At 37.2% G+C, this 24,535-nt stretch overlaps 2 protein-coding genes across 13 annotated transcripts in view; one reads left to right on the plus strand and one right to left on the minus strand.

Moving 5' to 3' along the window:
- The window catches only part of LOC107784961 (protein ALWAYS EARLY 3-like), a 46,443-nt gene extending 32,971 nt beyond the window's left edge, over positions 1 to 13,472 (minus strand). For 4 of the 12 annotated variants that reach the window (XM_075231282.1, XM_075231280.1, XM_075231278.1 and 1 more), the window contains exons 1-5: positions 13,323 to 13,472; positions 11,753 to 11,878; positions 11,365 to 11,463; positions 11,180 to 11,242; positions 9,760 to 9,837 (exon numbers count right to left, since the gene is read on the minus strand). In XM_075231282.1, the coding sequence (XP_075087383.1) occupies positions 9,760 to 9,837; positions 11,180 to 11,242; positions 11,365 to 11,463; positions 11,753 to 11,770 (258 nt within the window). In that variant the 5' untranslated portion in view covers positions 11,771 to 11,878; positions 13,323 to 13,472. The other 8 variants (XM_016606169.2, XR_012699461.1, XM_016606164.2 and 5 more) reach the window with 8 other exon arrangements.
- Positions 13,473 to 20,638: 7,166 nt separating this feature from the next.
- On the plus strand, positions 20,639 to 24,129 carry LOC107784959 (putative vesicle-associated membrane protein 726). Its single transcript, XM_016606162.2, has 5 exons — positions 20,639 to 20,995; positions 22,044 to 22,185; positions 22,271 to 22,391; positions 23,060 to 23,122; positions 23,273 to 24,129. Exons 1-5 carry the CDS (start codon positions 20,806 to 20,808, stop codon positions 23,417 to 23,419), a joined length of 663 nt encoding a protein of 220 aa, XP_016461648.1. The 5' UTR covers positions 20,639 to 20,805; the 3' UTR covers positions 23,420 to 24,129.
- The last annotated feature ends 406 nt before the right edge of the window (positions 24,130 to 24,535 follow it).

The raw sequence follows: 24,535 nt of genomic DNA on the forward strand, positions 1-24,535 counted from the left end.
CTAAGCTTGGACCCGAAGTTCCATCCGGTGAAGCAAAAAGAAGACCCCAGTTCGAGGTCAAACATGTTTTCGTCAAAGACAAGGTAACCAAGCTTCTTAAAATAAGGTCCATCCGTGAAGTAAAATACCCCGAATGTTTAGTAAACGTAGTAGTAGTCCCTAAGAAAGGAAACAAACTTAGAATGTGTGTAGATTACAAAGATCTAAATAAAGCATGCCCCAAGGATTCTTTTCCTTTGCCTTAATATCGATCGCATAATCGATGCCACGGCCAGCCACGAGATCCTCAGTTTGGTCGATGCTTATTCCGGGTACAACCAAATACAGATGAACCCGGATGATCAGGAAAAGACTTCGTTCATCACTAAATATGGTACCTACTGCTATAATCTAATGCCATTTGGATTAAAAAATACTGGTGCCACTTATCAACGCCTAGTAAATCGGATGTTCGAAGAACAAATAGGGAAATCTATGGAAGTTTACATTGATGACATGCTAGTTAAGTTCCTACGAGTAAAGGACCATTTGAAGCATTTGCAGGAAACTCTCAATATATTAAAGAAATACAACGTGAAGTTGAACCCGGAAAAATGCGCATTCGGGTCGGGTCGGGTCAGGCAAATTTCTCGGATTCATGGTATCCAACCGAGGAATCGAGATTAATCCCGAGTAGATCGAAGCTATCGATGACATCACGGTAGTAGACAACGTAAGGGTCGTGCAGAGGTTAACCGGGCGAATAGCCGCCCTGGGGCGATTCATTTCAAGGTCCTCCGATAAGGGCCACCGAATTTTCTCGTTGCTAAAGAAGAACAACTTCATGTGGACTCTGGCATGCCAGCGAGCCTTGGAAGAGCTTAAACAGTACTTATTAAGCCCGCCGCTGCTTCACACGTCGAGGGCAGACGAACAGCTTTACTTGTATTTGGCAGCATCGGAGGTAGCGATAAGTGGAGTCCTAGTCCGAGAAGAACGAGGTACGCAATTTCCTATTTATTAGGTTAGCCGGACCTTAGGTGAGGCCGAAACTAGGTATCCCCATCTAGAAAAATTAGCGCTCGCTTTGATAAGCGCCTCTAAGAAACTAAAACCATACTTTCAATATCACCTCATATGTGTTGTAACAACTTATCCACTTCGAAATATTTTGCATAAACCCGAGCTTTCGGGACGGTTGGCCAAATGGGCTATAGAAATCAGCGGGTATGATATTGAATACCGACCCCGAACAGCCATTAAATCTCAAATTTTGGCAGAATTCGTGGCTGACTTCACGCCGGCCCTAGTACCCGAGGTTGAAAGAGAGCTATTGGTAAACTCGGGTACGTCATCGGGAATCTGGACCCTCTTTAAGGACGGTGCTTCAAATGCAAAAGGGTCCGGACTCGGCATCGTACTAAAACCACCCACAGGCAGCGTGATTAGACAATCTATTACAACTATACCTGTTAATCGGGCCGGGCTGACCCGTTTACAACCCGGTTCAGCTCGGGTCAACCCGGTACTGTAGCGTAGGGGGCGGGCTGGGACAGGTTGGGCGGGGAGCGGGTTTCAAACGAATACTTTTTTGATACCGGTGCACCGGAACCCGCTAAGCCAGTTAACCCGTTAACGGGTTTTTAACGGGCTACAAGCCGGTTCAACCCGGTTTTTAACGGGGTTTTTTTTTTAAAATTTTTTTTTTTCTGGACTGTTACCAACGGTCAAATTCAAATATGGCTACCCAATTCCCCCTATTTATCTAATTGGTGTTATTTTAAACCCTTCTATCAAAATGACCACTTGTCGCCAATTAATCAGTGCTTTATATTCTTATATGGATATTGGACCAACTGAAACTCCTGATATTGACACTTGTATTTCTGATCTACACAAACATTTAGAAATATTATATAATTATTATGCTAACATTGTTGATGCTTCTTCTGCTGTAGATGCAAATATTCCTTCAAGTTCAGTTTCAACATCTGGGACCAGTGCTTTGGATGATAATGATAGTGTTAAAGATTATTTGATTTGGTCTACACTAGGAGAGCATCAACAAACCAGTAGCAGGCATATTGATGAACTTCAATTCTACTTGGAAAAGTCAGCAGAGCCCCGCACAAAGGAATTTCTACCACTGGTTGGTGGAGGAGCAACTCAAATCAATTTCCTGTTCTTTCGGCCATGGCTCGAGACATGCTAAATGTGATTTCAACAGTCGCATCATAGAGCGCATTTAGCCAAGCAAGGCAGCAATTAGGAGATACCCATCATTCATTGGGCAGCAACGCTTTGAAAATTCCAGTGTGCTTCAGAGATTGGATAAGATCAGAACGGCGAAATCAAGGACGTGACGAGGTAGATGAAGCGGAGGACCAAGAAATTGAAGATATAATGGTTTATGGTTCTGATTCAACCAATGCCGGAAACCAAGAACCTCATGTTGACATGGATGAACTTACAAAAATGATGCAAAGCATGTAATGTACTATTTCTTTTTTTTGTAATTGTTATAAACTTTTAATTTGCAAGTTCAAAAATAACAAAATCAAAATAGAACTTGTAACTTAATTTGAAGTATTATATATTATTCAATAAAAATATCAAATGAAAGTCTTCGGAGCTTGATCCTTACATATTGCCTATTGGTCTTATTAAATAATTTTTTGTAGCCACTTATTTTCAAATTTCAATTTTAAAATTGTAAAATTCAAATTTCAAATTTAAAACTTTTAACTTCAAAGTTTAATTCTAAGCCTTAAAAGTTTGCAAACACTTAAGTATCAATAACATTGAATAAGAAAAACAAAATTTACTTTAAATATATATATATATATATTGCACGGCCCGGTCCAGCCCGCTAAGCCCGAACCCGTACGGACAAAAAAAAACCGAAAAAGTACAGCCCGCTAACAGCCCGGAACGTTAAACGGACGGGCTGATTTTTTTTGTGTACAGCCCGTCCCAGCCCGCCTGTTAAACACCCATAATTAGAACTGTGAAATTAACTAACAACGAGGCCGAATATGAGGCCATGATTGCAGGTCTCGAACTAGCCAAAGGCTTGGGAGCGGAGATGATCGAAGCCAAATGCGACTCCCTCGTGATGAATCAGGTTAACGTAACCTTCGAAGTTAGGGAAGAACGAATGCAAAGATACCTAGATAAGTTACAAGTAACTTTGCACCGATTTAAGGAGTGGACTTTGCAACATGTGCCTCGAGATCAGAATAGTGAGGCTGATGCCCTCGCAAACTTAGGGTGATCGGTCGAGGACAACGAGCTCAATTAGGGGGCGGTCGTGCCGAGATATCTCATAGTCGAAGAAGGCCACGCCGAGATAAACTCCACAAGCTTGACCTGGGATTGGAGAAATATATACATAGAGTATTTGAAAACCGGAAAGCTTCCCTCATATCCAAAAGAATCGAGGGCCCTGCGCACGAAGGCAGCACGATTCACATTGTCTGAAGACGGAACCTTGTTCAAAAGAATGTTCGGTGGTCCAATAGCGATATGTCTGGGACCAAGAGACACCGAGTATGTTCTGAGGGAAGTTCACAAGGGCACTTGCGGAAATCATTCCGGTGCCGAATCATTAGTTCAAAAGGTAATCAGAGTCGGCTATTACTCGATCGACATGGAAAAAGATGTGAAAGAGTTTGTTCAAAAATATGACAAATGCCAAAGGCATGCACCGATGATTCACCAACCCGAGGAACCACTCCATTCGGTCTTGTCGCCATGACCATTCATGAAGTGAGGAATGGACATCGTTCGCCCTCTTTCATGGGTACCAGGTAAAGCTCACTTTATTTTATTTATGACTGATTATTTTTCTATGTGGGTTGAAGCACAGGCCTTTGAGAAAGTTAGGGAGAAGGAAGTCATCATTTGGGATCACATCATATGTCGATTCGGGATGCCATCCGAAATTGTGTGTGATAACGGAAAACAGTTCATCGGCAACAAAGTAACCAAATTTCTCGAGGATCACAAGATCAAAAGAATCCTATCAACACATTATCATCCAAGCAGGAACGGACAAGCCGAATCGACCAACAAAACCATCATCCAAAATCTTAAGAAGAGGCTAACCGACGCCAAAGGAAAGTGGAATAAAATTTTACCCGAAATTCTCTGGGCATGCCGCACAACCTCGAAGTCATGTACCGGGGCTACCCCATTCTCATTAGTTTATTGAGTCGAAGCTCTAATATTGGTCGGAGAACCGAGTATCCGGTTCTAATATGCAACAAAGGAATCAAATAACGAGGACATGAATACGAGCATAGAACTATTGGATGAAAGGCGTGAAACCGCCCTCGTCCGATTGGCCGCCCAAAAGCAACGGATCGAGAGATACTACAATCGAAGAGCCAATCTTCGATATTTTAAAGTCGGGGACTTAGTGCTAAGAAAAGTCACCCTCAACACCCGACATCCCAATGAAGGGAAATTGAATCCGAATTGGGAAGGACCGTACCAAATTCTCGAGGTCACCGGAAAAAGGTCCTACAAGCTCGGAACGATGAATGGGGAACAACTACCGAGCAATTGGAACATATCTCACCTAAAACGGTACTACTGCTGAGGTAAGCCCCTTTTCCATTCCTTTTCTATTTCAAATTAACACTTGCAGGTGGTCGACAAGAAACAACGATGGATTTTTCAGCGAACAGCACGAAGTCTTTAGGTCTGAAAGCACGTGTTGCACTCTTTTTCCCTTAGACCGATTTTGTCCGAAATGGATTTTTCCGGCGAGGTTTTTAACGAGGCAACAATGAATCGTGCTAACTTAGAATCAAGCCTGATTACGAATCGACACCGAAGATCAATTCAACAACATCCGAGGTTCCTTTGCAATCAACCTCGAATAATGGGGGGCTACCCTCGGATATGCACTATCTTCGAATACTAACTCTAGCGAAGAAACTACTTCTTAAAGAAAAGGTCTCGATAGACAGGATTTATTGTAAGGGCCAAACGATCAAAACGAGTCGTGCCCACGTGGATCGCTCGAGCCCTAACATAAAACATGTACGCATGTATGATTGTTTCGATCGAGAATAAAGAGAAGTACTTTCCTTGCAATCATCTTATTTACCCTCTTTACACCTCCTTAAAAAGCTTCGTACTACCGAAATTAACAAGCCCAAGGGCAATACATAACCGGAATGCGAATGACCACCCCCTCACTCGGGGACTGCCGTCCGACTCAAACAGCCCAAGTCATCGGGCCTCGGAAGCAAAAGACCCAATAGGCAACTCCCCGATTTCTAAAGGTCATGACCACCCCACTCGGGGACTATTATCTCGGGCAAGCCCGGATAAAACGGGAAAACAAGCCCAATGGGTAGCTCCCGAACTAAAAGGCTACGGCCAATTTAACACGGCTCGGAGACGTCCGAAATCCGTAATAAAAATAGGCCTTCGAAAATAGAAAAAATTCTTTTACAATCGGTTCTAAAGGCTACCCTCGGTAAAGTCTCAAACTTAGGATGTTTTCGGGGAAAAACTTTGGTAACATCGAACCTCAAACCCAGAAAGGCAATAAAGGCAAGGTTTGTTCGAACCCTCGAACACAACCTTATTGTTTCATGCTAAGACATTTCAACCTTTGTGAATACAAATAATAAAGCAAAGGAAAAATATGAGAGACGAAAGGGAAAGAAAAGCCATATATTTATATACAGTAGTTTTTTACAAAGGCCAAATCGGCCTAATGCAAAAGTTACAACGGCCAAAAACGGCCCCAGAAAAAATGCAAAAGAAAAACAAAAAATATAAAGTCCTAAGTGGCTTGGTCTTCATCGGAGGTTGCATCTACATCCTCGGGATCTTCCCCGTTTTCGGATTCACTTGAGCTCTTGAAGTCTTCCTCGGGGAAGGTCAGCCTCCGGGCCCTGGCTTCCTCTGCTTTGGCATTTTCGATTTCGGCTATAATATCGAAACCCTGGGCATGAACTCCCTCGAGGGCTTCCCTTCGAGCTTGCCATTTTGCACGATCTACCATGCCCTTGGCCTTGGCAAAGTTGGCCTCGACGTCGACCCTAAACATGGCCACTTTAGCATCAGCTTTTGTGTTGGCCACGACTACCTAAGATCTGGCCACTTCGAGTTCGTTGGCCAAGCTTGCCTTATCAGAAACGACTAAATCCAACCGAGACTGAAGCTTCATGATCTTCTCGACCTGCACCGAGGCCTTCTCTTTTGCAGCTTGGAGCTGGGTTTCGGCCGACTCCAATTGCGCTTGGACAGTTTCCTTTTTCGAGGCTAGGATGTACATGTTCTTTTTGAATTCTTCCGCCTCGGCCTGTATCGCATCTACCTGCGTCTGGAGCCGTCCGATTTGTTCGAGCCTCTGTTGGACCTGCATAATCGGATCGTTAGTAGTTATCTCCAATTCATCTTCACTATCGTGAAGCACTCGAAATACCTGCTCGGCCATCTCGGCATGCTCATCCCGAGCCGTTACTAAATCGGCCCGACGCTTCTCACTGAGAAGTTTGTAGGTATCACTTTTCTCAGTGAGGTCCCGAACCTCATCCTCGTGCTCCTTCCGGATTCGGAGGAAAGCCTCGTGATGCAATACCGAAGCCTGCAAGCAAGGAAGAAGATGTTAGAATTATCTACAACTCTAAGTTTAAAAGAAAGAATGGAAAGACCCTCGAAGTTACCCGATTTAGAGCATGTTGGGCTTCATTAAACAGGCAAGCGGCTCCCACCGCGTTCATCACGGCTTGGTCTTCATCGGTCACCAAGCATCTAAGATAGCTAGCAATCCCCGGGGGGAGAGAAAACCTGGGCATCCTCCGGGACAGAAAGCACTATATTCCGCCTGCGGTCGGGGTTAACACTTGGGGGCCTCATTGCAACATCCTTCCCGAGGCCTACAAAGGAAAAAATGGGAGTAGTCTCGAGAAGAAGCCCGAACGATAACCGTTCTAAAAAAGAAACTTACTATGACTGCGGGCCTCCCATCGACCCTTTGATAACTCCATCCAAGCACGCTCGGAGTATGGTTTCTGCGACACCAGGCCCTTGACCCATTGCTTGAGTTCCGGAATCGAGTCCGGCATCTGGGCCACAGCTGCAACACCAAAAACACATATGAGGAAAGAAGATAAGAAGTAAAACAACAAAATTGAACATTTAAGGCAAAATACTACTCACGATTCATGTTCCCTTTCTCAGGAAACGGCGTGTCTTCAGCAAGGATTAGGTCTGAGTCCTTATTCGGACAAATCGGCCCATCCAACCTCTGTCACGAGCCTCGTCTATGCTCGAGAACAAGGCTTTGTTGGCCCGGAGAGCAAGCTTGATCAGCCCTCCCCTGATAGAGTCGGGGACTGTAAAGGCGCATAAGGTGATCGAGGGTGAAAAGACATCCCTCGATTTTGCTTGTGAAAAATCGGAGGAGAATCACAATTTTCCAAAAGGAAGGATGGATTTAGCCAAGGGTCACGTCGTATCTCTTGCAGACGGCAACGATGATAAGGTCTAAGGGACCCAACGTGAAGGGGTGAGTGTAAACACTTAGAAACCCCTCCACGTGGGTAGTAATCAATTCCTCAGGCAATGGAACTACTACATGTTTTTTGTCCCAGTTGCATTCCTCTTTAACTTTGTCGAGGATTTTTTCGGTGATTGAGCATATGTACCTCGAGACCAGCTCACATCGGCCCGGTACCGAGGAGGCCTTTTCGACCTTAAAATCAGTAACGGTTGGGCACCCTACCGAAACGAATTTCTCAGCGTGGGGCTCCGCCGCAGCCTCGCCACCGGCGGATCATGATGAAGAAGCGGCCTCCTTTTGCGGCACAGTTTTAGAAGTTTTTGTCATTGATGAACAAAGGAAAGGAGAATTAGGATAGTATGTTGTTTGATTAGTAGAAATTTGGGTGTAAAAATGAAGCAAAGGGATTTTCTGAAGAAGAAGCAAGAGTAAAAAGAGCTTTGAGTGTAAAAGTTTGAATGAGAAAAGCTAGGGTTTTTATAGTTTGCTGGCGACGGTTCGGAACCGGTAATGGCCGACCAGCGACTGACAGGCATTTAATGCCTTGATAACTGGGTGGACAAGTCGTTTCATCAAACAAATAAACAAATAAAAAATGGTCTGACCCTCCTCAGTATCACCTGGTAAGAGGTCGTTCATTGGAATAGAAAATTTCGGAAGAATTGAGAAATTCATGGGTACCTAAGATTGAGAAAACTTGGGCCATTTCCACGTGTATTGTTTGTTTGTATATGTATTTCGCAGGTTTAATGAATCTTCCACTTATTTGATGGGCTGGTTAAGGGATTATTTATGGTTAAACTCTTCACAACTTATCAACGGATATAATCCTTTTGGTATGAATAGTTTATCGGTTTGGGCATGGATGTTCTTATTTGGACATCTTGTTTGGGCTACTGGATTTATGTTCTTAATTTCTTGGCGTGGATATTGGCAGGAATTGATTGAAACTTTAGCATGGGCTCATGAACGCACACCTTTGGCCAATTTGATTCGCTGGAGAGATAAACCAGTGGCCCTTTCCATTGTACAAGCAAGATTGGTTGGATTAGCTCACTTTTATGTAGGTTATATATTCACTTATGCGGCTTTCTTGATTGCCTCTACGTCGGGCAAATTTGGTTAATATTTTTAAAACATCCGCGATAATCTCATTTCTTTCGACGGAGAGGGGATCCACCTTCTTCTATTTCTACATCTAGGATTCGACTTGTATCATGGATACTAATAGGAATTCAACCATTATGGCAAGGACAAGTTTGATTCAGAGGGAGAAGAAGAGGAAAAAATTGGAACATCATAATCGGGTGCGTCATTGACGTCATTACCCATCGAGTCGGAGTTCGAAAATTCATATTGTTTCTCGCCATCTTCTTCCCGAGAAACGAGGGGACTATCTGTATACGGTCAAAATCGAGCTTGCCCTTCGTATGACTAATCGAGACTGGAACATAATAGGACAAGGTTCGAACTCGTGTAATATCGAACCATGATGCGAGGTTTGAGTGTCGAGCTCGTGACCTAGAGACCGATCGAGATCGCCCAAGATCAAGATCGAGCGAGACCGAGGAAAGCTTATCGAGCCAAAAAAGCATAAAGCCGAAATATCCGCAATTGGGCGAGAATCACGGCGGAAAACCCGGCACATATCAAGGAGAGACCAATTCAAGGAGCTCGCTGTTGCTTGCTGCCTGATATCTCATAGTCAGCTACCATACTTAAACACTAGAACTCAGAAATCGTGAACAAATATAATAGATAGCATTGAGCAGATATTCACTTCTCCTTAAAAGAAACTATTGCTGACCATCAGAATCTGTGGCCTAATGCACAGAATCATCTTTCCTGATGTTTATCTAATAACAGATTGCAAAGACATTTGCGTTCAAGACAAGCTGCACTTTTCGTTTGAAGTATTCAAGCAATCCGTACACCGATGCCGATGCCAACAACAACAACAACAACAACAACATACCCAGTGAAAGCCTACAAGTGGGGTCTGGGGAGGGTAGTATGTACGCAGACCTTACCCCTACCTTGTGGAGGTAGAGAGGCTGTTTCCGTTACACTGATGCCACGACGATAAAATGCTAGTATCTCTTTCATGTATAACACTACTCCTTCCACTTGAAAAAAATAGGAAAAGGAAAAATATGTCTGGCGGATGGGGAAGGGAGTGAGGCATGGACAGATAAAACATATAATATAACACACATTCCCCTTACTCAAACTCAATATATCTCAAGCCTTACCAAGTAGCAGTAGTGATCAGAGATCAAGGCAATCAGCCCAACCGCAGATGCAGTCCCCTCTGGAAGCGATAAATAAGCCTGAAAATACAGTAGAATAAAATAGGTAACTTTCATCTTCACGTATGACTTAACAATATATTCATGTATATTAATTATTCAGTGTCATCGGTTGTCGTAAAATATAACCACAGAACAATGACCAAATTGACGCTGACCTGTTGCTGGAAAAAATCACAAGACCCTGATTTATGATGATCTTTTCATAAAGACAATGGTTCATGATGTTTAACATGGCACTCCATGTATTTTATGTATATAACCATCTAAGGAGCAACAACGATCACAAATGAAGCGATTACTCTTTTTCACCAAAATGTTAATCCAAAAGACTATTGGCATTCTCTTCTGAAAGAGATGGCTCATTCTAAGTATCATGCACTTCACCAGGAAATGACAGTTTTCTATATTAAATGCAATGATGGCATATGGAGGCTGTTTCACTGTATTAACGCAACATAATAGCATCAAAAAGAAAATGAACAAATCATTTCACCAACTGGCAGATTTATGGATCTGAGGGTCATCTTTGATGCAAATCTTTTCAAGTAATATCAATTACCCACATGTTAGAACACATTGTTCCAAATAAGGATAGAGAAACAAGGTAGAAAACAGAAAATTATGTGTATGAAAGTACTTGACTACGTGAAAATCTCAGAGGACTCATGGAAACCTATTGTTGGACGGCTGAAATCTATACAACTGGTGAGTACAAAATAAGAAATTGTGATTACACAAGTGACTTTCTGATTATGCACAGCACACTCATGGAGATAGGAGACTAGAGCTCATGTTCATAACATCCGCACGTCTATGATACAAATTGGAAACACATATGATATTATCAGCAATCATTACCACGTAAGAGAAAAGGCTAAATTATTTCCAAATGACAGAGAAACAAAGGCAGTGTAACCAAAACGCAGGCAATGTAAAAAAATAAAAAATTATAAGGTCGAGTTTAGGCAATGTGGTATGATTGACTACAGAAAAAGAGAATATGAACATCAGAAAAATACGACCCCACAAAAGTTGACAACCCTAACCAAATTTCATTGTGAAATTTTTTTGACTTATTAGATATTGTGCTCCTCAAATAACTTATATTGAAATGTTCACAAGCCAACAACATGAAACGTTAGAACGAGATTCTGACAAAATGGGCTCTCTCACCATGCTATCAGTATAGATGACATTTAAGTCCAGCTATACATCAGTAGGAGCATAGTTCAGAAGATGGATAAGAAGATGAAGAGAAGTATTGCTATCAAGATACGACATTAGATGATTTCATAAGCAAAGAGGATTCAATAATAAAGACACGTGACTTTGTTGTCTGCACAGTGCACTCAGAGCCTACCATATGCATTATGTAGAGAGCTTCCACCATTTCTGCAGTTCGGGGTTTCACTGCAGCAGCAACCTGCAATAAGTAGAAAGCAGCTCTTACAGGCAAGGCGTCAGGGATCAACCAACAGCAAAAACATGCTTACCAGGATAATCAAGAAACTTCAATTAATGGATATACTTTGAATTTGGACAGACCTTTTCCCAATCTTTACCATACTTGCGGTATGCTTGATAGAAGTGTGTCAGGTCTTCCTCACTCCAATGGGGACCAATCATGTCAGACGCCTTCCTCTTCTGCAATTTTGATCAAAGAACAGCATCAAAATGCGTACAGAATTCCACAGGTCTTTAAAGACTTTGTTACATCTAACCCAAATGAAACAAGATGAAATATTACTCCTTTCCAACTCAACATACAAGCCCCACTTCTCAAACCAATAAAAAAAGAGCATCTTGTCATTTCCAAGAAGACACTAATTTATCCTAGGTGCATTTTCCAAAAGCAAACAAAACCATAACAGAACTCAAATTTAATTGTCTTTTCATGTAATACAAGAGCAAACAAAAGTATTGTTGAACTCACCCGCAAGCTATTCTTCATATTGTCCCCATTACCATCTTTACTGGGAGAGATTTCAGTGTTGGAGGAAACCTCTTATTCGCAATTCTAGATTTTTTTGCTGGAGCCATGCCTAAAATTCTGGGAAAACTATAAGGAAAAAAAGAAAGAAACCAGAATCAAGGCAAGCACGATGTAAGATTCTGCTTTATGACAATTGAATATTTTGGAAAGTGATAAACTACATAGGGAACAAACATGATTTTTAACACACACACAAAAGAAAAGAAAAAAAAAAAAAACAGTAGAATACCACAAGTGGAATCCAACAACAAACATGATTTTTTAATATGTACACCAAATAATGGTTTCAGCAAATAAAAGCCCACGGAGTAGTTACTTGATTTTTTCAATTTATATAACAAAGAAGTAGCAAATTTTATATATGTGCTCAAAAAGGAGCCAACTTCAACCATTCTGAAAGATACCATTAGTAAATTTCAGCACTCAGCAGCAAAGCCTCATCATCGAGATCAGTACATATTCAGAAATAAATGACTCCTCTACTCTGGACATTTAACCTCCGCTGTCCTTTTCTCCTGTGGGGGATTGGGGTTGGGGGGATAATTAACCTCTTCCACTACTTAAATGAGCCTCTAGAGCTTAATTTCACTCGCCTTTTAGGGTTCCATCTTAGATTGTCTAAACATGTGTTTCTTCAATGTATTAAGAGATTTCACTGGTATAATCCCCCTGTTCTAAAACAAAGATGGTACGGACTAGACGCGAATGAATTAGATTGAGAACCATAACATTAAAGATTCAAATCCCAACCGAGTCAAAAAGTAACTAGGTGACTCTGTACAAGCTTTGATGGATCCGGTTACTTGGCACACCTATTATTGTTGAGAGGTAACATGTATCTTTTGAAATTAACTCTACAAATAGACTTTGAGCTAAGTGACCGTAGTATATATAGGTGACAACAACAAACAACAACAACAATAACTGAGTATAATTTCATTAGTGGGATCTGGGGAGGTTAGTGTGTACGCAGATCTTATAGGCTATTTCGGATACACCTTCGGCTCCCTCCCTCCAAGAACTACCCACCTTGATCTTGGGTGACTCGAAATGCTTAACACTAGAGCAACTCACTCTCGACGTCGAAGCATGAGCAAAGCAATGAAGCCGTGTCTTTATGCACTTAGAAGGTGCCAATAGTAATAGAAAAACATTTTCAACTGGCCTTTTTTCCTAAACAATTCACAATGTGCAAATTTCAATACAATCAATTGACCAAAATACAAAATGTCATATTAGTAAATATCACGAATAGATAAAAGCAATATAAAACCCCCGGAAAAAATGGAAAGATTAAAATATTCAAAATTCATAGTTTAAAATCCTCTTTTTTGCACCAATTCATTGGAAGAATTCAAAATATTAGGGTTTTGAGCAGTAATTTCAAAATTAGCCAGTTTGAATATCACTCAAAAATAGATAAGAGGAAAAAGCCTACATTTACTTTGAAGATTCAGTAAAAAAGAGATTAATTTACTGCAAAAAAAAAAAAGAGGGAAGAATTTTGAACCGTGATTATCCAGGCAAAAGGAATCAAAATTCAAACGTCGTCTTTTGGACTCATAAAATCTCTAAATATTTCATCCAATAGGTTGTAGTATTAATGTTAAGGAACTGAATCTGCAGTTCTCTAATATAAAAAATAAAAAATAAAAACGGAGCAAAATTGCTATCATTAACTTCAATTTGGCACTTTCTCGGTATTGAAGTGTATAAGCTGAAACCTCTTCATTTAGCTGAATTGAAGAATATTAGTTTTGAATCATTAGATTATGTGAAAGATTTTTTTTCTCGAATTCAGCAAGAGAGATATTGGTTTCTAATTGATAGTTTCTATAGTGATTTTCAAGTGTAACAAACAGTATATTTTAAAAAAATATTGGGTATGACGTGAAATAGTTATTTTTAAAATGTAACCAAATTATTTCAAAATGGGATTATTTTTTAAATTAAAATATAATTTTAAAATAAAAGATCAGATATTTTTAAATTTTAGTAGAGAGTTTTTAAAATAATTATAATAGAAGTCATATCATGGATAAAATCAAGAAACCGGGATCTTACGGATTATTACATAAATATCCAGCCAGATTTATTGTTTACTTTTTATAGCTAATATACATAGATGATATACCGACAACAGACAATTATACACCTGTTATATATGAATTATATATAAATTACACATCCTCGACTTTTTAATTTAAGTGATTGGGTGAGCACTTGTTTAGGTTGATAAGATAAAGCCAAAAGAAAAATATGACAAAATTTCAACCAAAGACTAAAAATATAAATAAAGTTTTTATGTATACAATTTCTATTAAAACTCACCATTTTATTACGAAATAAATTAATTTTTTGTAACAAAAGAAATAAAGACATAAAAAATAAGATAAAGAAAATAAAATAGAAAAAAATGTATGAAAAATCTAAAAATCAGAAATAAGAGACGACAACGAATTTCTTCTTCTGTTTCATCTTTGTTGAGTGTAAAAATTTGGAAGTCAATCTCATCGATTTCAAATATTGTTTTCAACTCAAATACATAGATTATAAGATAAGGATATCTTAGAATATATTTTTTTATTTACATTGTGTGTCGTTTTTAAAAAATCACTATTACTAACAAACTGATATGATGTTCGAATTTGAATTTGAATGCAATTTAAGTAGTTTGCATTGAGGTTAAGCCAAGTATGGTGTCGAGAAAAAATTGCTTGGCAATTTTAAGAAAATATATGCAATGTTATATAATAACAATCAATTAATCTAACATTTAATGATTGAAATAACAAAAAATATGTATTTGTAGGGTATTCAAAACTCAAAATCTATGGTTAGATATATCGATAAACTCAAAATGGAGTCATACTGAAATAAATTTTCACCGGCCAAAGAATCACTTAAATTTTTAGATAGCCGATTAAAGTAAATTTTAAATGAAGGATAATATCTTCACTTGCATCATTATAAAGATAATCATTATTGAAAATTATATAATGTTTTAGAAATTGAAATTTCAAAATAGAAATATTTTTTTAAACATAATAGCATACTAAATAAGAATTCAAGCGTAGTAAAAGAGTCACGTCGTAGCCAAAGAATCGTTCATATTGTGCCAACCTTTGTGCTTTGCCATAGTTCATAAATATGAGTTATTATTTCGCTTTGTGACTTTTTTTTTAGGTTCCAATGATATCAATAAAAATGGTGCAAAACTAAAATTATCACTACGAGGTTTGAGAAAATGTTAGCCTTTTTTCATGTAGTGTTTATTAATTAATATCTAACGATTATCTATAATTATCTAGAAGATTTAAATTTTAAGGTTATTTACATATAATTTAAATAACTCAGATATTTAACATGGTTAATGTCAAATATCAAAATGGAGTCATACTAGAAAAAAAATCACTGGCTAAAGAATTTTTAAAATTTTAAATAGCCGATTAAAATGAGTTTTGAATTAAGAATAATATTTTCACTTACATTATTATAAAAATAATTATTATTGAAAAATAAAGTTTTAGAAACTGAAATTTTAAAATAAAAATATTTTTTGAAAAATATCAACACACCAAATAAGAGTTCAAGCAGTAGTAAAAGAGTCAAGTAGTATCAAAAGAGTCCTTCATAGTCTCAACCTTTGATTGTTTTACCATAAATATGAGTTATTATTTTGCTTCCTAACTATTTTTTGGATCCAATGACACCGGCGAGAATGGTACCAAAAAAGAAAAATAGAACTATAACTAGGAGATTTGAGAAATGTTTAATCATTTTTATGTAGTGTTTTTTAATTAATATTCAATGATTATCTATATTTATCGAGAAAGTTTAAATTTTAAGATTATTTACATATAAGTCAAATAACTCAAATATTTAACATGGTTAGTGTCCGCCCATCCGCACGGGTACTAATACTAGTCGTTAAATATAGAAAAAGAGCGCCGCTTGATTAATCTGATCCAACGGCCATCGATGAGTCTCTCATTTTACTACTAGTCTACTACTTCTCCCTCCGTCTTTGACTGGGTTTTTTCTTTTTAAGAAATTGATGGAAATTTTGAAATTTACAGTCTTAATTATATCATAGTTTTGTATGGTTATGTATTTTTTTTTATATATGTCATAATATTTGTGTGGTAATATGCCTATAAAAAAAAAATTATTAAGCTTAAAATGTGACTGTGTTATTCTTTTTTTAACGAACTAATAAAAAAATCGTGTCACATAAGTTATAAATGATATAGAAACAATAATACTTAGTTCCAGATGTTTGTTTTCCATTTATGTTTAAACCTTATTACTTCACTTTCCTTTCATATGCTGAGGTAAATCAAACTGTTTTGTAAACTTTTTGGTCCAAATCACCTTTGCTCTTTATGATTGTCTCAAAGCTAAGACACTTGAGGAACTTACATAGCTTCTCTGAAGAAAAGATGGATGCTGGAATTAAAATAATGACTAGAATAGTTTGTGCATCAAATATAGGAGTGTCAACGAAAATATTATAAATCTTATTCCCCATAATAAAATTGTGGAATATCCTTAAGATTATGGGGGAAAAATTGATTATGGAGAACAGAAATTAGCAAAGCTTGAGGCATGTCAAAAAGATTGTCCTTAAGGATATCTTGCTCACACAACGATAAATAAAATTAGTCATATCCCCTAGGATTCAACAAATTCTTTCAGTTATAAACTGGAAATAGATCTAGCAAAAAAGTTAAGAAAAAAAAGTCCAACGTAGAAGGAGGAGGAGAAATAGAAAGGAGAGTTGGAAAATCTATGTTATTGGTCACAAGAGTGCCATATATAGGAGGAAGAAAAGTTTGAGAAAAGTATATCTTTAGCTCTCTAAAAATCATATTCATATACGTGTTGCTCCAACGGTTAGTTTTCAACAGACAAATTAACGGCTAGTTTGACTATTTCATAATGAGAGAAAATAAGGAATAATAATTAGATAAAAATAAGGGACACTTTCTTTGAGATATCCACACATTCCAACACCAATTATGAATTTGGTGACAAGTTTAGAACCCATAGATTTTAAATTCAGACCATACCTCTACTTTAAAGTGGATAATGATATTTAAGGAAGAAGGTTTTTATATTCTTATTTCTTTTTATATAGTTACAAACTATAAAAGGAAAAGGAAAGGTTAGATATAAGAATTGAACTTTGCACCTTCACAACTTAAATTAGAACATACCCACTCCAGTAGGATTAGTGTATACTTTATAAATAGAAGTGCATTATATTCAATATAAAATGCAGATCTCCTCCATTTTCCTTAGAAAGAAATGCAGATATCCTCCACTTAGTTATTTCGTTTTGGTGATAGATAACACTCTAGTTAAGTTTCATTCTTTCGTTTTGCTCATTTATAATACTGCATAATGTTTATGATTCTTAGGACCAATTCAAAGAAGATTGGATTTTCTGTTAAGGCGGCCCTACCCTAAAGCAGCTAAAGCAAATGTGGGTCTCATTTTTTATCACGTCTATTATATTAGTAAAAATAACACGGGCTAGCCAGTTTTTGGACTGATAATTTCAAAATAGCCATCATTTGCAAAGCCATTGAAAAATAGCCACTATTTTGCTGCAACATGGACTGATCCAACATAATATACTAGAGATTGGTGCACCTGTGTATGAACTTCCAGCATATTATGCTAGAACTCCAATATGCGGAAAGTTCCAGCATAATATACTGGAGATTGGAGCACCTGTGTATAAACTTCCAGCATATTATGCTGGACCAGTGTATTATGCTGGAACTCTAGTATATTATGATGGAGTTCCAGTATAATATACTAGAACTCCAGTATAATATACTAGAAGTTACATGTAAAAAATTCAAACTCTAGAATATTATGTTGGAATATTTTTCGGATTTTGAACAGTTTTTTCGTTCAGATTTATCTTTACACAAACAACAACAACAACAACAACCCAGAAAAATCCCACTAATGGGGTCTGGGGAGGGTAGTGTGTACGCAGACCTTACACATACCCCGAAGGAGTAGAGAGGCTGTTTCCGAAAGACCCTTGGCTTAAAACAAAAAGACAAAAGGGGCAAAAGGGGGTAAAAAGGGAGACAATATTAGTATCACAACAACAATCATAGGATAAATAGGAACACCATGAAATCCAGAAGAAAGATGCAAAGTAAAGGGAGACAATATTAGTAAATATTAGTATCACCACAACAGTCATAAGAAAAATAGGAACATCATGAAATCTAGAAGAAAGATGTAAAGCAAAAGCGATAGCTAGTAAATAGGACTTGCACTGAAAAGCGAAATAGTAAGCCATAATATTCCCACTAGTTATCTTAGACAAAAACCCTACATGGCTAGTCCCACCATGTTACGAAGTAAGGCACGACTCAACTACCTCCTAACCTACAACCCTAATACTCGACCTCTACATCTTCCTATCAAGTGTCATGTCCTCGAAAATCTGGAGCCTCGCCATATCCCGCCTGATCACCTCTCCCCAATATTTCTTAGGCCACCCTCTACCTCTTCTCGTGCCCTCCGTAACCAGCTGCTCACACCTCCGTACCAGAGCATCTGGACTTCTCCTCTGAACATGTCCGAACCATCTAAGCCTCGCTTCCCGCATCTTGTCATCAATGGAAGCCACATGCACCTTCTCCCAGATATCATCATTCCTAATCTTATCTATCTTAGTGTGCCCGCACATCCACCGCAACATCCTCATTTCTGCTACTTTCATCTTCTGGATATGTGAGTTCTTAACGGGCCAACACTCAGCCCCATACATCATGGCCGGTCTAACCACCGCTTTATAAAACTTACCTTTGAGTAACGGTGGCACAAAAAATAACTAAATTTCGATTACTTTTGAAACTGTGATTATTTTTCAATTACCACTTGTAAATCTGGCTATTTTGAATTTCACCCATTATATTATATACTCTTTATGTTTTAATTTAGATGAATTTGTTTGACTCGTCACGGAGTTTAAGAAAAAAAGACTTTTAAAACTTGTGTCTTAAAAGCTTAAGGGGTAAAAGGATTTACAACTAGTATGATTTCTGCCAAGAAGATTACATCTGATATGAAAATCAAACCCGAACTTTGTAAGTAACGTGTAATATATAAAAAAAAAATTGACGTGAATATTGATATTGAAATCTTTTGAAGAGTCCTTCAGAGTTAATTACTATTTCTACATAGTAGACAAGACTATTTTTTTCACTTCAAAATAGATTTGAACAATTCGAAGCATATGAAAAAAAATTATTTTCTATTTAGCGTAAAAAACTGAGATCACTAGATAATGAAAATTTGAAAAAAATACTGCCTTAATCTTGAGTGTTCCTTAAAGCACAATAATCAATCTGATATTGATGGTTTAGATTTATTTTTTGAATTAAAAGTGTTAAGGAAAATAGTACAATTAGAATATAATAGTTTTGAAGAGGAGCCTTGGCGTAACTGGTAAAGTTGCTGCCATGTGACCAGGAGGTCACGGGTTCGAGCCGTGGAAACAGCCTCTTGCAAAAATGCAGGGTAAGGTTGCGTACAATAGATCCTTATGGTCTGGCCCTTCCCCGGACCCCGCGCATAGCGGGAGCTTAGTGCACCGGACTGCCCTTTTAGAAGATAATAGTTTAATTGATATACTCAATCAAATAAAAAGATTTGATTCTTTTTCAAATGTCTATATTGCTTATAGAATAATGTTAATAACTCATGTTACCGTTACTTCAGCAGAAAGAAATTTTTCGAAATTAAAATTGATAAAATCTTAACTAAGCTCAATAATGTCTGAAGAGAGGTTAAATAAATTAACTATATTGTCAATTGAGAAAGAATTATTAGAAAAAAAATTGATTATAAAAAAATTATTAATAACTTTGCATCTAAAAAAAATTTAAAAAATGGACTTCAAATTAAAAAACAAAATTTTAAAAAATTAAGGTCCCTCATAAAATTTGACTTTAGGCCACAAAATTGGTCGGACCGCCCCGGGTGTTGTTGAAAGAACCAGCCTTTGCATTTCAGACCAACAATTTAATTCAACTAAAGTAAATCAGTTGACTAGACACTAGACACTAGACACTTAGACACTTAGACACTAACTCCTTGTATATCGTCTTCAAAATATTTTTCAAAGAATCATCACGAATGTGTCGGAACTTTAGAAAATTTATGTAAAGAATTAAATAAGTTATAATTATTCTGAAAAGAAATTTTCAAAAGAATGTATTGGACATACATGAATAAATACTATGTGTGAACCAAACCTTACACTGCAATAAGTGAAAATAGCACGGGTTAGCCAGTTTGCAGACTAGTAATTGAAAAATAGTCAACGTTTGCAAAGTCACTAAAAAATAGCCATTACTTTGCTGAAACACGGAAAATTCCAGCATAATATGCTGGATTATGGAACTCTTCCATATAAACTTCAGCATAATATGCTATAATATGGAGCTCCTATTATGTTGGAACTCCGGCACATTATGAAATTCCAGCACATTATACTGGAATATTTTTAGCTTTTAAAGAGTATTTTTATTCAGATTTTATCTTTATATGAAAAAATGACTAAATTTTGATTACTTTTGAAATTGTGGCTATTTTTTAATTATCATATGTAAATCCGGCAATTTCTGATTCCCCCTGCAATAATTATACAAATCCGAACATAGTTCAAGAAAATTCGGTTGCTTCTTTAATCTTTATTTTTCCTCTCATTTTTTTCCTAGATTTACCAATTACTATTTTTTTTTAATTCTCATACCAATTTTTACTAATTCAATCACCTTCGTCTTCAACCATTCAACAATATGCTCTCGTTTCATTTCCATGCATGCAAAATAATTTCCCATTTCTCTCTAAAATATATTTTTTCTCTAGAATGCTATTTTCCCTTTGATTGAATTCTTTTTCTCCATCTTCTCTCTTTTGAGGTTCTTGGAATTTTCCATTACAAAATTAAAAGGATGGGACAACAGACGTTGATTTATAGCTTCGTCGCGAGGGGAACGGTAATTCTGGCCGAGTACAGCGAATTCACAGGAAATTTTAATAGCATAGCCTCTCAATGCCTGCAAAAACTGCCTGCATCTAATAACAAATTCTCATATAATTGTGATGGTCACACCTTCAATTTCCTCTCCGACAATGGATTCAGTCAGTTTCATTTCATTTCATTTCTATTCATAATACCATTTTTCTTTTTCTTTTCTTGGATCTATTTATTTGATCATTTTGATTGTCTAGCGTTAATTATTGAATTACATGTACATAATGAGCTTTCTTTTATGCATGCCAAATTGCCAATGTGTTGGAAGTGTCGAACAATCAACCATAATTGGAGATATTACAATAAGAAAAAAAAATTATGACATTTAATTTGTAAAACATAATGTTGGTAGATTGAGGTTTGCATTAAAGATTATGAGTTTTTGTTTGGGTTATTTGTTGCTAAAAAGGATTTTACATATCAAGGATGTGGATTATACAATGCACCCTGAACAGATGACCTTTTGCTATTTCCATCCCCTTTCTGGTTCATTTGCCTTCTTATGTGTGAAAAAAAATCTACCAGGTCATTTTGGGTTTCAAGCAACGGTAGACGACATGATTTGAAAGGTTTTAATTGAATTTCTTTTGACAGAAAACTATATTGTGCAAATAGAGTAAGAACATATTTTTTATATATATATAAATTATTGAATTTCCTTGACGTAAGGAAAATTTTTAGCGAGCGAGAAGTGTGGTTCAAAAATTTCTTCTTATCATAGGTTAAATCGTATCTTAGGTGTGACTTCTTGCATTTCTTTGAATCTCCTTGTTAGAACTCTTGGCTCCACCGCGGGTTTCAAGAATCATCATAGACTAGCAGGCATCTTGTGTTCACGCAGGGTTCGGAGAAAGGCCATACCCAAGGGGTCTGATGTAGACATCCTAATGGTCTAACCTAATGCAAACATTAGTGGCTGCTTCCACGACTTGAACCCGTAACCTATAAGTCACACGGAGATAATTTTACTATTGCTCCGTAGCTCCCCTTCTAAGGATCCTCATAGACTATTCATTTCATTCTCATAAAATGGCCAACATTAGTTCTTAGATGGGGTATTCTCCTTTTCTCAATGTTTGTTAAAATATTTGTTACAAACTTGACCTATTAAATACTATCTTAATCATTGAACCTCTTTTACTTTTGATACTGCAGCCTACTGCGTGGTGGCTACTGAATCTGCAGGTAGGGAAATTCCCATTGCCTTCTTGGATCGTGTAAAGGATGATTTTAGCAAAAGATATGCTGGAGGAAAAGCTGCAACTGCTAGTGCTAAAAGCCTGAATAGAGAATTTGGGTAACTTTCTTTGTCAATTATAATTAACATATACACTATCTTTGTACATGAATTACCAAACAATTGTTTTCACACGCTATTGTAGGTCAAAATTAAAGGAACACATGAAATACTGTGTTGATCATCCTGAAGAAATCAGTAAGCTTTCTAAGGTCAAGGCTCAAGTTTCTGAAGTCAAGGGAGTGATGATGGAAAACATTGAGAAGGTAAATTTTTTATCTTAGGTTAAAGTTTATTCAAAACAAACTTTGAACAGGAGGAGTCACATCTGATAACATGGGTGTTATCCGGCACAGCTTTGTCAACATTCAACAAGTTATATTGAAAAAAATATGCATCTATGTAATAGAGAAGAAAAAAATGTAAACATTAATTCGGGCAAGAAGTAAAGCTTTAGAACCTCTTCTGCCCCATAACTGAAAAAACATACAAGTTAAGTTGCGATAATAGGCTGACAGCAATAACAACCCAGTGTATTCCCACAAGCGGGTTCTGAGGAGGATAGGATGTATGCAACCTTACCCCTACCCCGGAAGGGTAGAGGCTATTTTCGATAGACCATTAGCTAAAGAAAAGATGAAAGAAGCACTGATATTTAGAAAACTGAAACCAAGATAGTAAAACAAACGATGAAAGAAGTACTAATAGCAAGTAATAACAATACAAGGTTAAAATGATACCATATGCTACTAATACTATTGAACTAAGGAAGGCAAAGGGAAACACTCGACTACCTACTAACCTTCTGACAACACTTGTGTAAAATTCTGCATACGCCATTGACATGGAGAATCTTCATGTTTTGTAGTGCTTTATTACTGAATTCAACATTGAATGTATTCTGAATTTGCTCAAGATTTTTGTCTGATATCAGGTTCTTGACCGTGGTGAGAAGATTGAGCTTCTAGTCGATAAAACAGAGAATCTTCGATCACAGGTCAGCTTAATGCATCATGAATATGTTTTGAGCAACTTTAACTGAATGATTGATGTGTCCATTTTCCTATTTCATTCCTTTAATTTTTATAAGCAAAAATTGTTTCATGGTTTGTGCAATGGTTGATAATCTGTTATTTGCGATTTTCAGGCTCAGGACTTCAGACAACAGGGGACCAAGATAAGAAGGAAGATGTGGTATGAAAATATGAAGATAAAACTTATTGTTTTGGCTATCATCATAATCATCATTCTCATTATCATTTTATCTGTCTGCCCGGGCTTCAAATGCACTTGACTTGCATTAGACTACCTCTACCCCGAGGTTCTTACCTTCAATATATACCCTTATTCATGCTTGCTTGATCCATTTTTGATGTTAAACCTACCAATCAGTCAGAGCGTTTTTCTTTCCAAAGGCGAATTCAAGATCTGAAATCACTGAATTCAGAATGAACATGATCTTATTATTTGTATACATTATTTATTTATTTATTTTTTGTATTGTATACATAGTTTGAGCTGAAAGCAATAGGTTCAGTTGAACTCATAGAACCCGTCCTAAAATCTGACTATGTTTCTTTCAAATGGCAATTAGCTCATGAGAAGCTGGATTGGCCTGTATTTTGATATAGATGAATAGGTAATCAGGTTTAGTTTATTACCTTTCTTTATCTTTGGGAGTTGTCTCTAATTCTTTTTCCCAGTTTGTCCTATTGATGTTTTCACAACATGATACTGTAAATATTTGTTTAGCTTATGATATATGCGACTTTGATAGCTACAAAACAAAAAGTAGAACTCCATAGCTGTGATGTTAGAAGATGGTCCTCTAAAATGTCAGTAAGGTTTTGGAATTTCAAGGAAATATTACAGAATATAGTTACTTCTAATCATTTATGGTTGAATCTTGTTTTCTCTTTGAAATAATAGTTTCTAGTTTATTATCTCAAATATTCAACCTGATAATCTCAACTGGTAAACTCCACATATCTAAAGAGTTAGTAAAGGGATGTACCTGATTATCATTTGGCTTCCACCTAAATGAATCCTTGAGAGTATGCTTGTGTTCTCATAGCAAACCTTCTGCAACTTAGAATGATTCTGAAACAGAGTACTGTTACAAGCATGCCAATTAGACCACAAAAGCATGATCACAAGAACTTAGTAAAAAGGGAAGCCCGGTGCACTAAACTCCCGCTATGCGCGGGGTCCGGAGAAGGGCCGGACCACAAGGGTCTATTGTACGCAGCCTTACCCTGCATTTCTGCAAGAGACTGTTTTCACGGCTCGAACCCGTGACCTCCTGGTCACATGGCAGTAACTTTACCAGTTACGCCAAAGATCACAAGAACCTAGTAAAGGACAGAAAAGAACTCAATTTCCTTTCGGAAAAAGTATAAGAACCTGAGAG

The sequence above is a fragment of the Nicotiana tabacum genome, chromosome 15 (assembly GCF_000715075.1).
Source record: "Nicotiana tabacum cultivar K326 chromosome 15, ASM71507v2, whole genome shotgun sequence".
Taxonomy (NCBI): domain Eukaryota; kingdom Viridiplantae; phylum Streptophyta; class Magnoliopsida; order Solanales; family Solanaceae; genus Nicotiana; species Nicotiana tabacum.